The 14015-nt window shown below is 45.3% G+C and overlaps 1 protein-coding gene across 1 annotated transcript in view; it reads left to right on the forward strand.

Moving 5' to 3' along the window:
* The window catches only part of IFT172 (intraflagellar transport 172), a 37663-nt gene that overhangs the window by 13998 nt on the left and 9650 nt on the right, over positions 1-14015 (forward strand). Inside the window, exons 15-30 of the mRNA XM_061432959.1 lie at positions 1708-1820; positions 2665-2832; positions 5797-5933; positions 6168-6275; positions 8070-8154; positions 8450-8542; positions 9034-9111; positions 9351-9599; positions 9779-9857; positions 10021-10141; positions 10332-10476; positions 11662-11751; positions 12347-12444; positions 12609-12744; positions 12834-12950; positions 13288-13430. Coding sequence (XP_061288943.1) covers positions 1708-1820; positions 2665-2832; positions 5797-5933; positions 6168-6275; positions 8070-8154; positions 8450-8542; positions 9034-9111; positions 9351-9599; positions 9779-9857; positions 10021-10141; positions 10332-10476; positions 11662-11751; positions 12347-12444; positions 12609-12744; positions 12834-12950; positions 13288-13430 — 1960 coding nt within the window. The remainder of the gene's footprint in view (positions 1-1707; positions 1821-2664; positions 2833-5796; positions 5934-6167; positions 6276-8069; positions 8155-8449; positions 8543-9033; positions 9112-9350; positions 9600-9778; positions 9858-10020; positions 10142-10331; positions 10477-11661; positions 11752-12346; positions 12445-12608; positions 12745-12833; positions 12951-13287; positions 13431-14015) is intronic.

The raw sequence follows: 14015 nt of genomic DNA on the forward strand, positions 1-14015 counted from the left end.
CATCCATACATGACCACTGGAAAAACCATAGCCTTGACTAGATGGACGTTCGTTGACAAAGTAATGTCTCTGCTTTTTAATGTGCTATCTAGGTTGGTCATAACTTTCCTTCCAAGGAGGAAGCGTCTTTTAATTTCATGGCTGCAGTCACCATCTGCAGTGATTTTGGAGCCCAGAAAATTAAAATCAGCCACTGTTGCCACTGTTTCCGCATCTACTTCCCATGAAGTGATGGGACCAGATGCCATGATGTTAGTTTTCTGAATGTTGAGTTTTAAGGCAACTTTTTCACTCTCCACTTTGACTTTCATCAAGAGGCTCTTTAGTTCCTCTTCACTTGCTGCCATAAGGGTGGTGTCATCTGCATATCTGAAGTTATTGATATTTCTCCCAGCAATCTTGATTCCAGCTCATGCTTCTTCCAGCCCAGTGTTTCTCATGATGTACTCTGCATATAAGTTAAATAAGCAGGGTGACAATATACAGCCTTGACGTGCTCCTTTTTCTATTTGGAACCAGTCTGTTGTTCCATGTCCAGTTCTAACTGTTGCTTCCTGACCTGCATACAGGTTTCTCAAGAGGCAGGTCAGGTGGTCCAGTATTCCCATCTCTTTCAGAATTGTCCACAATTTATTGTGATCCACACAGTCAAAGGCTTTGGCATAGTCAATAAAGCAGAAATGATGCTGTGAAAGTGTTGCACTCAATATGCCAGCAAATTTGGAAAACTCAGCAGTGGCCACAGGACTGGAAAAGGTCAGTTTTCATTCCAATCTCAAAGAAAGGCAGTGCCAAAGAATGCTCAAACTACCACACAATTGCACTCATCTCACATGCTAGTAAAGTGATGCTTAAAATTCTCCAAGCCAGGCTTCAGCAATACGTGAACCGTGAAGTTCCAGATGTTCAAGCTGGTTTTAGAAAAGGCAGAGGAACCAGAGATCAAATTGCCATCATCCGCTGGATCATCAAAAAAGCAAGAGAGTTCCAGAAAAGCATCTATTTCTGCTTTATTGATTATGCCAAAGCCTTTGACTGTGTGGATCACAATGTATAAGATAATATATAAGAGCTGTGAATGGGCTTTTTTCAGGAGACTCCCTGAAAGCATCCTAGCCAACCCTGAGTGGTCTGTTCTAAACATGATTGTTTCTTAATGTTATCTACAAAATTCAGACCCAGCTAATATTTATCCTCTACACTGACCCACCTAACTTTAGTCAGAGGTTCCTCCTATTGTGTCTGTGCACCTTCAACACTGATGGACCCTCTGTGTTTTTATGTCACCTGTACACGCAGGTGTACAGGTAACTCCTTGGAGCACCTGTGATCACTGAGGTCATTTCGTTCATCAGCTTTCTCTCATTGGTAGGCTTGCTGTAACTGGGGCTTATCATGAGTAACAGAAGCCATAGTTCTGATCTGCTATGAGACGAGTCCCAGAGTCCCAGAGAGGAATCAGATTTCTTGGTGGATCTGGATCTTCTAACTTAACTCTGGAGTTAAATGAAATCTCTGTAAATTTAGAAGAAACACGGCATCTGAAACAACTTAGCAAAACTATATTATACTGACCATTTGTACTCCTGAGTGATGTGCTCTAGACTAATGCAACATTCTTAAAACCAAACTTTCATAAGCCACCTCATGCTTTGTACGTAATTATGTGGAATCTGTCTTTTTCACCCTGTTTCCTTTACTCTCTAGTGGACCTGATTGGCGGCTACAACATTGGTACCATCAGCCATGAGAGCCGTGTGGATTGGCTGGAACTTAATGAGACTGGGCACAAGCTTCTCTTCAGGGACCGGAAACTTCGTGTGAGAAGGGTTACTAAGGCCTTAACCACTGACTGGTCCGTAAAGGATGTGGTACTAGCTGCCACCAGGGGAAGTGGGAGGCAGAATGGGACATGATTTCTTGGGGCTATGCCATAAGCATAATGAACAGCACAGAAGGATCAACATTTTCTAAATCTAATATCACCACGCATCCCATTTTACCCTGAGAGATTGTATCATGCAGGCACCAAAATCACGAGGGGAATTTGGGAGTTGGTGTGTCTCTTACTATTCACAAATCTGTGACTTCATGAACCACCCTCACCCCTGCATTCCTCTTCCTCACCGCCCAGCTGACCTTTACCACACCTACTGCTCCAGTGCTCTTCCGCCACACTTAGCACTGACGCTGACTTGAGGACAGTCTCCCCCAGCCCTTTATTGATTCTGATCTCAGTGTGGTATCGCCAGTGAGTTCGACCTCGGGGACTACCTGGTGATTTTTTATTTCATTTTCACTGTGATGTAAAAGCCACATCACATATTTCCAGGCCATTTAATTTGTCTCATGACCTTATTTTTGCAATCCAGACTGATAACTCTGGCCCAGAGTTATTCTAGGAATGAAAGTCTGACCTTCACCTAACTTAAATTCCTAGGGTATAGCCCTTTGCTCTTTTGGTCATCTCTTATCTGGCCAGTGTCAGAATATACCAAGTGAGCATGAACTTGAAGGGTTTATGGTCGAAGTTCAGTAAGCTTTGAAATTCAACATGTACCTGACTAGTGGGCTAGCTCACCACATTTCCCCATTAGGAAATGGTCCAGATGGGAAGACACCCACATCTTTTCTTAATTGTGTATCTACTTCTTCCTCCTCCAGTTGCATCTATACGATATTGAAAGCTGCTCTAAGACGATGATCCTCAACTTCTGCTCCTACGTGCAGTGGGTCCCAGGAAGTGATGTGCTGGTGGCTCAGAACCGAAACAACTTGTGTGTGTGGTACAACATTGAGGCACCCGAGAGGGTCACCACGTCGTCTATCAGGGTATGTCCACGTCAGGGCACCTCACACATAGTGTCGGGCTGATTAATCGGAACCCAAGGAAACTGGGAAGGCTGCTTGGTTTCTCTGCCTGCCACCCATAACCTCTCTGATGGAGTTGGCAGGTGACACTTAGACTGCTTCCCACAGTGGTCTGGGCCCCAGAGCCATCCTTGTTCAGATTTCTGACATTATATTAGACCCTCAGAGTACTGGTCCCTATTATAGTGGGAATTCACCAAGTCGAATTGTGGAGTTCCCTTAGACTGGAAGATCCCCAGTCGAGGAGGAATTCCGTATCACACCTCCTTATGTGCTGATGCTCTGTTACAGGCCATTCAGAGTTCTGTTTTTTTCAGACTGCTGATCACACCCTCTGTCCTACCCCATGACAACCTCATACACACAGTAATATCCCAAATCTGGGAGGAGCCTATGGAAACAGAAAAGAGGCCCGTGTGCTAGGCTAGGATGACTGCCACGGGTGTATATAGAGCACTTGATGCTTTCTTTTTATTCTTTTCTCAATCTCTTTTTTTTCCCCTCCTTTTTTGCTTCATTTTAGACTGATTAAGGTTTGATTGTGGGGGTGGGAGCTTGTCCTTTTGTAAATACCTTTTTTTGGTTTGAAGATTAAATATCCTGTTTCTATAGTAATTACCCTTAAAAGTTCACTATGTATTTAAATGAACAAAGTCTGAATTTAAGCAGCATCCACCCACCCTCCACTGCACTGCAGACAAGGACCATACAAGGCTTTAACTTTGATTCCCTCCCCTTTGCCATTGTTGTTTAGTGTTGTCGTTCTTTGTAATATTTATTTTATTTACTTATTTGGCTGCGCCAGGTCTTAGCTGCAGCATCTTTTAGTTGCAGCGTATGAACTATTAGTTACGGCATGTGGGATCTAGTTCCCTGACCAGGGATCAAACCAGGCACTCTGCATTGGGAATGTGGAGTCTTAGCCACTGGACCACCAGGGAAGACCCTGTTGTCTAGTATTCTGTTCCTTTCTGTCATCCGCAAAGCTAGACATTACTGTTTTACACAGACAGAATTTGGTTAGACTTACCATCATAGTGCCAGTTTCCCCATTCACCTTTCCCTTTAACCTGCTGATCTTCCCTCAGGAGTTATTTTTCTTCCTCTTCTTGAAGTGTAACATTTAGAAGATTCTTTAAAGTCTTTTGATGATAAAATGCTCAGGTTTTGATCATCTGAAACTATTTTTACTTAGAGCTTTGCTATTGAAAGATACTTGGGCTCACTACCCAATTCTAGATTGACAGTTAATTTTTCTTAGCCTTTTACAAATGTTTTCCCATTGATTGACCTCTTTTGTTCTGGCAGGTTTACTAAATAGCCGCTTCTATATAGGTGGTCTGTCTTTTCTCTCTGGTTGCTTTAAAAATCTTTCTTTTTTAATCTCTTTTTTTTTTTTTTTTGGATGTGTTGAAATTTCACTACAATATGTCTGGATATAAACTTCTTTTTATTTATCTTGCTTGGTGTATATTGTGCTTCCTATATTTGTAAGTATATTTCCATCAGTCTTGGAAATTTCTCAACCATAATCTATTTAAACATTGCTTCTTCTCTCATATTCTCTAGTCTCTCCATCAAAACTCTAATTAGGCATATGTTAGTTAGATTTCTTGTCCTGTCTTCTGTGCCTTTTCATGCTAAATTTTTTTTAGCTCCGTGGTAAATTCTGGATAATTTCTTTTTTAAAAAAACTTTTTACTTCATATTGGATTTATATTGGATGAACAATGTTGTGATTGTTTCAGGTGTATAGCAAAGCCATACATATATAAGTATCCATTCTCCCCCAAACTCGCCTCCCATTCTGGATAATTTCTTAAAATACATCTTTCAGTTCATCGGTTCACTTTCATCATTGTCTAATCTACTATTTAAACCATCTATTGTATTGTTTTTCCACTTCAAAAATTAAAGGCTTTACTTGGTTCTTTCTCCAACCTGCCTGACTATTTTTTGATAGTCTCTTGTTCCTGTCTTAATATTTCATCTTTTGGGTCTCTAATGTTTCATACATAATTATTTTATATTCCATAACTGTCTTTTTTCCTGTTATTTTTTGTATCCTAGATCTCTGGAGGTCTGAAACTTGTCTGTAGTTATTGTTTACTCCCTGCTAGTGGTTTGTTAAGTGGTATTTTGCTAGTTTTTAATTGTGAGCTCATGTTACGTTGAATGTCATCTTTTGGAATCCTGAGGGCCTTAGTTGGACGTGCTTTCCTCCAGGGATGATCTGTATTTGCTTATGCAGGAATCAGGCATGTTAATGATCTATATACTCCTTTGGTTTCCTTTACTGAATAGAGGATCCACGTTTAATGAGAAATCCTCAGATTTGACCTCCCCATTCTGCTGAAGGACCCAAGGTTTACTCTCCTAATACTGTGTTTGCCTTAGGGCAACTATAGTTTTCCCATCTGCTCACCTTCCATTTTTTTCCTGCTCTCTTTTTTTTTTCTTTTGGTTTTAACTTACTGACCTTTCTTTCTTTTTGTGGAGGGGAAGGGTGGGAGAGGGAGCAGGAAGCTTTCCTAGTGATTTCTTCAGTTGAACTCAGCAATACATTAAAAAGGATGTTCCAAGTTCAAGTTGAATTTTAGCTGGAGAACCTTTACCAAGGTTCTCCAGCTAAATGAATACCAAGTCATGGTACTGCTGGCAGCAGAAGTGGATGCCACACTTTGTCAACTTATCCCTAGCCACTAGTGCTATCATAGCTATGGTGTACTTTAACCCAAGGATGTACTTTAACCCCACAGATGGGGAATTTTTATATGCTTGAGGGAAGTGTCAGAAAAACAGAGTATTGTCATTCCCTCAGAGTGTGAGCAGTAGGGTTGGATGAGGGTGGGTCTTTTCTGCAGTTGAGCCTGTGTCAACACTCACCTGGAATTCTGGTGGGGTGGGGGGACTGAATTTTTACAGGGTGATGTTGTAGGTCTGGAGCGAGGTGGGGGAAAGACGGAGGTGATGGTGACCGAAGGTGTGACTACAGTTGCCTACACCCTGGATGAGGGCCTTATTGAGTTTGGAACAGCCATTGATGACGGCAACTACACCCGGTGAGACATGAGGCTGATAACCAGCACGGTGGTAGGGAAGTCTGGGTCTGAGGACCTGCCTGAGGTAGACAGCAAAACCAACCATGTCTGAAAAGGACCTGGTGGTCCTGGGAGATTAGACAAAAAAGGCAAATAATTGCCTCCCCCATCCTCTTGCTGCCCCATCACCAATATTCCTTAGTGTCTTCCTGACCTTGGACTCATTCCTTGTGCTTTGCTTCCTTCCCTCTGCAGGGCCACAGCCTTCTTGGAAACTCTGGAAATGACCCCAGAAACAGAAGCAATGTGGAAAACCTTGAGTAAGCTGTCACTGGAAGCAAAGCAGCTACACATTGCTGAGAGGTGAGCCGGGCTGTGGAACCCAGGTGCCAGGCAGCTCGGAGGGAGAGATGGCCGCACAGTGTCTTCCCTGTGGGCTGCTCCTCCCCAGGGTTGGGGCACCTCTTGCCTTCCCATGCCAACAGATGTCATGGAACCCTTCCACAGTGCAGTTATTCCAAACATCCTCCCATCCTAGAGTATGAGAGTATGGCTTTTATTTATTTTTTAAAATTTTTATTGGTCTATAGTTGCTTTACAGTGTTGTGTTAATTTCTTGCTGAACAACAAAGTGAATCAGGCATTCATACACATATACATATATCCCCTTTTTATAGATTTCCTCCCCATATAGGTCACCACAGAACATGGAGTAGAGTTCCCTGGGCTGTACAGTGGGCTCTCGTTAGTTATCTGTTTGATTAGATACATTCGTAGTGTATATATGTCAATCCCAATCTCCCACTTCATCCCATCCCCTCTTCTTCCTTTGGCAACCATAAGTTTGTTCTCTGCAACTGAGACTATTTCTGCTTTGCAAATAAGTTCATCTCTACCGTTTTCTAGATTCCAAATATAAGCGATGTTGTATGATATTTGTTTTTATCTGACTTCCTATAAGAGTATGTCTTTTATTGTTTTCACTCCCCCACCTTGTAACTAGGTGCTGCTTCCAAGTGTTTAATGCTCCTACCCTACAATCTATGTGTTGATGTGTATATTCCAATAATGCTATAGGAGTGTAATTTACAGGAAAAACATGGGACTCCAGACTCTCCTGTTTCAAATCTTGATTCCATTTACCAACTGTGTAACTTTAGAGAGATTAACTTAACCTTCTCAAGCCTTGGCTTCTCCATTTTCTCTATGAAATGAGGATAATAACAGTATTCACCTTGCAGTATGGTAAAGAAGAGTGGCAGAGTGGCAGTGATAGGGGAGACTCAATGAAAGGATCTGTGCAAAGGGCACAGACCAGAAATGCTCATTAAACGTCAGCTGTGTGGCTTTGGCAAAGATTCATCCTTGGTCCCTTTTATCCCATCCCCCCACAGCTAGACTCACTTCAAGTCATAGGGACAGTAAGCCAGGGTCTTTATAGCGTACCCCAAATCTCTTAGTTGTTCAACCCTACTGTCTCCACCCTAGAACAGACCACCACCATCTCCTGCATACAGTGGTGCAAAAACCTCTTAATTAGTCTCTTAATTAATTAGAAACTGCTACTTAGACCCCTACAATCCTTAGAACCATAGCAGCTATGGGAATTTTTTTAAAACATAAGTTAGATCATTTTCTTGCTTGTGCTTTGTATAAAACACAAACTCCTAAGGCCCCACAAGCTTTGACCCCGCTTCCTTCTCATATCAGGTACTTGCCCATTAGTCTCCAGCCACACAGGCATCCTTTGTCCCTTTGAGCACACCAAGCTCACTCCTGCCTTGGGCCCTTTATACTAGCTTCTCCCTCTGCCTGGAGTAATTTTCCTCCATCTTGCCATGATGGGCTCTTTCTTGGATTCAGGTCTCAGCTCAGATGACAGCTCCTGGAACAGGCCTTCTCTGACAACCAACTTAAATAGTCCCCTCAGTTTCATTTTCCATTATTTCAATTAATCTTTGTTTATTTGTTTGCTAATTATCTGTTTCCACTAGAAAGTAAGTTCCCTGAGAGCCAGGCCCTCATCTTTGTTTTTGTGTCCCCAGTGGCAAGAACAAGTGCCTGGCATATAACGATGCTCATCGTATATCTGCTAAACCAATGAATTAATTATGATTCTATAATAATATTGTTATTGTTATTGCTTCCATACTTTAGGTGCTTTTCTGCTCTGGGACATGTTGCAAAAGCTCGGTTCCTCCATGAAACCAATGAGATTGCAGATCAAGTGTCTCGGGAATATGTAAGTATTCTCCTGATTCGTTCACTTTTTTGAGCTGAGATTTCTCTTGGCACTCAGACCCACGACTCTTAGCTTTCCAGCCATGGCTAATTTCCTCTACCCTGCCCTCCCCATCGCCACCTTCAAGTCAGGCCATTTTGGAGTTGTTTGCCAACCTCAAGCCTCTAAGCCCCAAGTTTTTCAGCTTGCTAAGCCTTTAGCCTCCACATCTCTCTGACCTTCCTGTCTCCACTTACACAGACAGAATTGTTCGTGGGCACCAACAGAATAACCAGAACCTTCTTTTTTCCCACAGGGTGGAGAAGGAACAGATTTTTATCAGGTCCGAGCACGACTAGCCATGCTGGAGAAGAACTACAAGCTGGCGGAAATGATCTTCTTAGAACAGGTAATAGGAGCAGAGGAGCTGGATTGAAGAGGGAATCAGAGAGGAAAAAAGTGAAGCAAACTCAGAGGAAGAATGAGCACTGGTCAGCTGGGCTATCAGAGGCCTGGAGAGAAACTTTAAAAAGGTTTATACAGTGAATTTCACTGCTCCATAATTTCCTCCTCTGGGTTCGTTCTGACAATCACTTCTTTACTTCATAGAAAGTCTACCATCTCCCTTTGTTCTCCACAATTCTTGTGCATGGAGATAGATCCCAATTTTGTGAGGCCCAATGCTTATTCAGTTTGAGAAGCCTTCTTTAAGAAAAGTTGCTTTGGAAGGAGCCTGTGCAAATAAGGTGCCCTGAAGCTTATGCTTCTTTTAGTTTCATACTAAGGATGAAGCTTTCAACCCACACAGACTGGCATCTCAGCCAGGCTGAGGAGCGCTTGCTAATTTCTGATCCTCGTGTCTTCCTGGTGTCCCTCCTCCCTCTGCCCGGCCTCCCCTAGAACGCCGTTGAGGAGGCCATGGACATGTACCAGGAGCTACACCGCTGGGATGAATGTATTGCTGTGGCTGAGGCCAAGGTACCGGTTCTGTCTTCCCCACAGTTGTTCAGAACTAGGGCCCACCAGTATCAGAAACCCCTTCTTGTCAAGGAGGCTGCAGGAGCTGGAACAGTGTTGGGGCTGGACCTCATAGTGCGGGGAGTTGGGCCGCTGGTGACTGGGAGGATTTCGGCTGTTACAGTGGGATTGGACATGATGGGAAGCAGCGGGGCAGGAAGGAGGGGCGTGACTCCTGGTTCTCTTCTGCTGCATGTCAGGGGCACCCAGCCCTAGAGAAGCTGCGCCGGGGTTACTACCAGTGGCTGATGGACACACAGCAAGAGGAGCGGGCAGGCGAGCTTCAGGAGAGCCAAGGGGATGGGCTAGCAGCCATCAGCCTCTACCTCAAAGCTGGGCTCCCCGCCAAGGCTGCTCGGCTGGTGCTGAACCGAGAGGAACTGCTGGCCAACACGGAGCTGGTGGAGCACATCACTGCTGCCCTGATCAAGGGCGAGCTGTATGAACGGGTACCCTGGCTTCCAGTTCCCATCCCGTAGCCCCCAGGGCTCAGTGCCCTCTCCCACGCAGTGGTGTCTTGGAGTGCACAGCCCTCCCTGAGTGCTGGCTGAATGCTCCACGCTGGGGACTGACAGTTGATTTTTGTGTAGTAGGGGTGTCTTTGAAGTAACATGGGATGTGTTAACAGGCAGGTGATCTCTTTGAGAAGATTCGAAATCCACAGCGGGCTCTGGAGTGCTACTGTAAAGGCAGCGCATTCATGAAAGGTACTGGCCAGTCCACAGTATTGCGGACTCCTGCCTTAACAGTCCCCTGACACCTGGCTTCAGGGATCCCCCATCCCTCCACTTCTCTCTTGTACTCCACGCCTCACTTCTCTGCCTCATGGTACCCGAAGCCTGCACTGAATGCCCTCTCTGTCTCCGGCAGCGGTGGAGCTGGCTCGGTTGGCATTCCCAGTGGAAGTGGTGAGACTAGAGGAGGCGTGGGGGGACCACTTGGTGCAGCAGAAGCAGCTTGATGCGGCCATTAATCATTACATCGAAGCCAGGTGTGGTGGTCCAGGGGTGCAAAGGGCATTTGGACATGAGGTGAGAGGTGATGGGACAGGCAAGGGCACCAAGGCCTCACTAAAACAAGGGAAATCCCCAAATGTGGGTTGCTGTATGCTTGAGGTGTCTCTACCTCCATCCATTTTCCTCTTTCCTCATATACATTTATCCCTTTTCCAACTATGCCAGGTGCTCCATTAAAGCAATTGAGGCTGCCCTGGGTGCCCGCCAGTGGAAGAAGGCAATTTATATATTAGATCTGCAGGACCGGAACACTGCGTCCAAATACTATCCTCGTGTGGCCCAACACTATGCATCGCTGCAGGAGTATGAGGTGAGGGACAGCCCCTTTCTGCAGCATGAAGCAGTATAGTACAGGAGGATGAGGAGAGAGCCCAGAAGGACCACCTCACTAGATCCTTCTTACTGGGGCCCAACAGTGTCACCACCCTAAATGAAACACACCACCGTTTCATTCTGACATGACACAGAACCCTCTCCCAGACATATAAAGCAGGTCTCTAGCATGAGAGATGCTTCAAGAATAACTTCAACATTAGCAGATGCAAACTATTATATATAGGATGGATAAACAAGGTCCTATTGTATAGCACAGGGAACTATATTCAATATCCTGTAATAAACCATAGTGGAAAAGAATATATATATATATATGTGTGTGTGTATATATATATATAAAACTGAAGCGGAAGTTAACACAACATTGTAAATTAACTATACCTCAATAAAATTTTTTTAAATTAAAAAAAAAAAGAGTATCACCAACATATTTACAGTATAGAATCATCATGGACTGCAAAAACATGAGGCCATCTTAAGTTCAGTTCAGCCACTCAGTCGTGTCCAACTCTTTGCAACCCCACGGACTGCAGCACACCGGGCCTCCCTGACAATCACCAACTCCTGGAGTTTACTCAAACTCATGTCCATTAAGTTGGTAATGCCATCCAACCATCTCATCTCCTTCTCTTCCTGCCTTCAATCTTTCCCAGTATCAGGGTCTTTTCCAGTGAGTCAGTTCTTTGCATCAGGTGGCCAAAGTATTGGAGTTTGAGCTTCAGCATCAGTCCTTCCAATGAATATTCATGACTGATTTCTTTTAGGATTGCCTGCTTGGATCTCCTTGCAGTCCAAGGGACTCTCAAGAGTCTTCTCCAACACCACAGTTCAAAAGCATCAAAGAAAGTTCAAAAGCTTTCTTTATATTCCAACTCTCACATCCATACATGACTACTGGAAAAACCATAGCTTTGACTAGACAGACCTTTGTTAGCAAAGTAATCTTAAACTCCCACTGTATTGTCCTCATACTGTTTGGGGCTGGTCTTTTATCGAAACAGAAGAAAGCCTGAGACACCTACAGTCACCTTGTCTTCTCTGTGACTGTACACTAATGGAGTTCCAGGCTCTGCTCCCTCCCAGCTGAAGTTTGTTCTTTCCTCCAGGCTGCTTTCACTCTGTCACTCTGACCTTGTGCCTCTCCCTGTCTCACCTGCAGATTGCGGAAGAGCTCTACACTAAGGGAGACCGGACGAAAGACGCCATAGACATGTACACCCAGGCTGGCCGCTGGGAGCAAGCCCACAAGGTGGGCAATGGGTGACATTCATGAGAAGAGAATGCTACCTTCATGGCTGTGTTGTCCCTTCCCCTAGTCGCTAATCTCCCCACTTCACTGGGCTCCCTGCAAGCCAAGGAAGAGTACCAGAGTACGGTCTGGGTAACTGATGCCTAGCCAAAAGGAAAGGCGAGGATCATGAGAGGCTCTAGTTCCCAAACCTGCAATTCTGAAGAGAGCAGATGGCCTTGGGAGCTGGGAATCTGAAATACCTCTGCTGGAGCTCTAGTTACACTGGTAACTGTTCTTGTTCATGCTCCCAGAGCCCAGTGGGTGCAATAGGAGTAAGTTAGTGGGATCGGGTGCCCCCACCCAGCACAGGGCATCTCTGACCCTCCTGCCTTAGCAGAATGTAGTTCTTACTCTGCTCCTTATGGACTTGGGATCCCTGAGCTGAGTAGGAGAGTGGCAATAACCAAACTCCTGTGCTTATTGGGAAAGTTCAGAGTTCTTGTGAAAACAGGCTTCCTTGAAGAAACCCCACTTCCCTGTCCACTCTGTGTTGCCCTCTGCTTCCTTTCGGAATTAGTGCCTGAGGCTGCCCTGACCCTCTGTGTCTGCACAGCTGGCCATGAAGTGCATGAGACCAGAAGATGTCTCGGTGCTGTACATCACTCAGGCTCAGGAGATGGAGAAGCAGGGCAAGTACCGAGAGGCTGAAAGGTGAGCCATGGCCCCAGGAGAGGTGTAGCGGGATACGGGGCTTGAGGGCTGGGGTCTGCAGATATATGCCCTCTGCCCAGAAGACAGGGACAGAATCCCTTAGGAACGACTCTCACAGCAGGAATCTGGGTCTAGGAGGCCACAGGTGTTTCTCCTGTCCCCAGGCTATATGTGACCGTGGAAGAGCCTGATCTTGCCATCACCATGTTCAAAAAGCACAAGTTGTATGATGATATGATCCGCTTAGTAGGGAAGCACCACCCAGACCTCCTCAGCGACACACACCTGCATCTGGGCAAGGTGAGCCCTTCTCCTGCTGCTGCCCATTTCTCCCCCAAAGAGGCTCCATCTGCCCTTCTCCCCATCCTGACTTGCCTCTCCCTCCCCAGGAGCTGGAGGCTGAGGGCCGACTCCAGGAGGCTGAGTATCACTACCTTGAGGCCCAGGAGTGGAAGGCGACAGTGAACATGTACCGGTCCAATGGGCTTTGGGAAGAGGCTTACCGGGTAAGGAGGTCTTCACCTTACTGGGTAAGGATGTACAGGGTCCTTCCAACCTGCTTTCCCACGCTCAAGTAACTGTCTAATTTTAAACTGGTCGTGGGTGTCTTTGAAAAAAGTCCACACCTACACACAAAATTTCACATACAATTTTAATGGTTTGTGAACGACCTGAAATCCATCCTTGGACCCTAATCAGGTTAATAGAGCTGAAATTTAGCCCTCTTCCTACTGCTCTGGAGAGGTACCTGATCTTTTTCCAAGCTGAGGTCAAGTCAGAGATGACAAGGGAGCAGCCATGTACCCCTGTGTTGGAGGGTTGCCAAGGGGCTTTGCTTTTCAGGTGGCCAAGGCTCATGGAGGAGCTAATGCCCACAAACACGTGGCCTATCTGTGGGCGAAAAGCCTAGGAGGAGAGGCTGCCGTGAGACTGCTCAACAAGCTGGGACTCCTGGAAGCTGCTATTGACCATGCTGCTGACAACTGGTGAGGCCCCAAGCCTTCTCTCTGGGGGCCCCATTCCAGACAGCCTCTATATAGAGAAAGAAAATTGATGTATAACTTAAAAGCATTTCTAGAGGCTGAAGCAAGAGTGAAGAAATGTGGTAAGGAGAGATCCTTGGAAGAGCTTGATAGAGAGGCAAGAATGAATTAGTAATTCTGCTCCTGTTCCCCTGGGGGCTCAGAAGGGTGTTTAATCTTTGGCTGTTCTAAGGAGAAAGGAGGAAAGAGAACAATTTTTAAAGCTAAAATGCTCTAAGCCTGTAATTTACTGCTGAGTAATGTGTGATGTGAGTAAAGTGTAGGTCTCTCCAGTGGCTCAGATGGTAAAGAATCCACCTGCAATACAGGAGACTTGGTTTTGATCCCTGAGTTGGGAAGATTCCCCTGGAGAAGGAAATGGCAACCTACTCTAGTATTCTTGCCTGGAGAATCCCATGGATAGAGGAGCCTGGTGGGCCACAGTCTATAGGGTCAGAAAGAGCTGGACATGACTGAGCAACTAAGCAATACATACACAATGGAAATGTGATTCCATTAAATGCAAAATGAGCTTTTCTTTTTTTTAAT

Source organism: Bos javanicus, chromosome 11 (assembly GCF_032452875.1).
Source record: "Bos javanicus breed banteng chromosome 11, ARS-OSU_banteng_1.0, whole genome shotgun sequence".
Taxonomy (NCBI): Eukaryota; Metazoa; Chordata; class Mammalia; order Artiodactyla; family Bovidae; genus Bos; species Bos javanicus.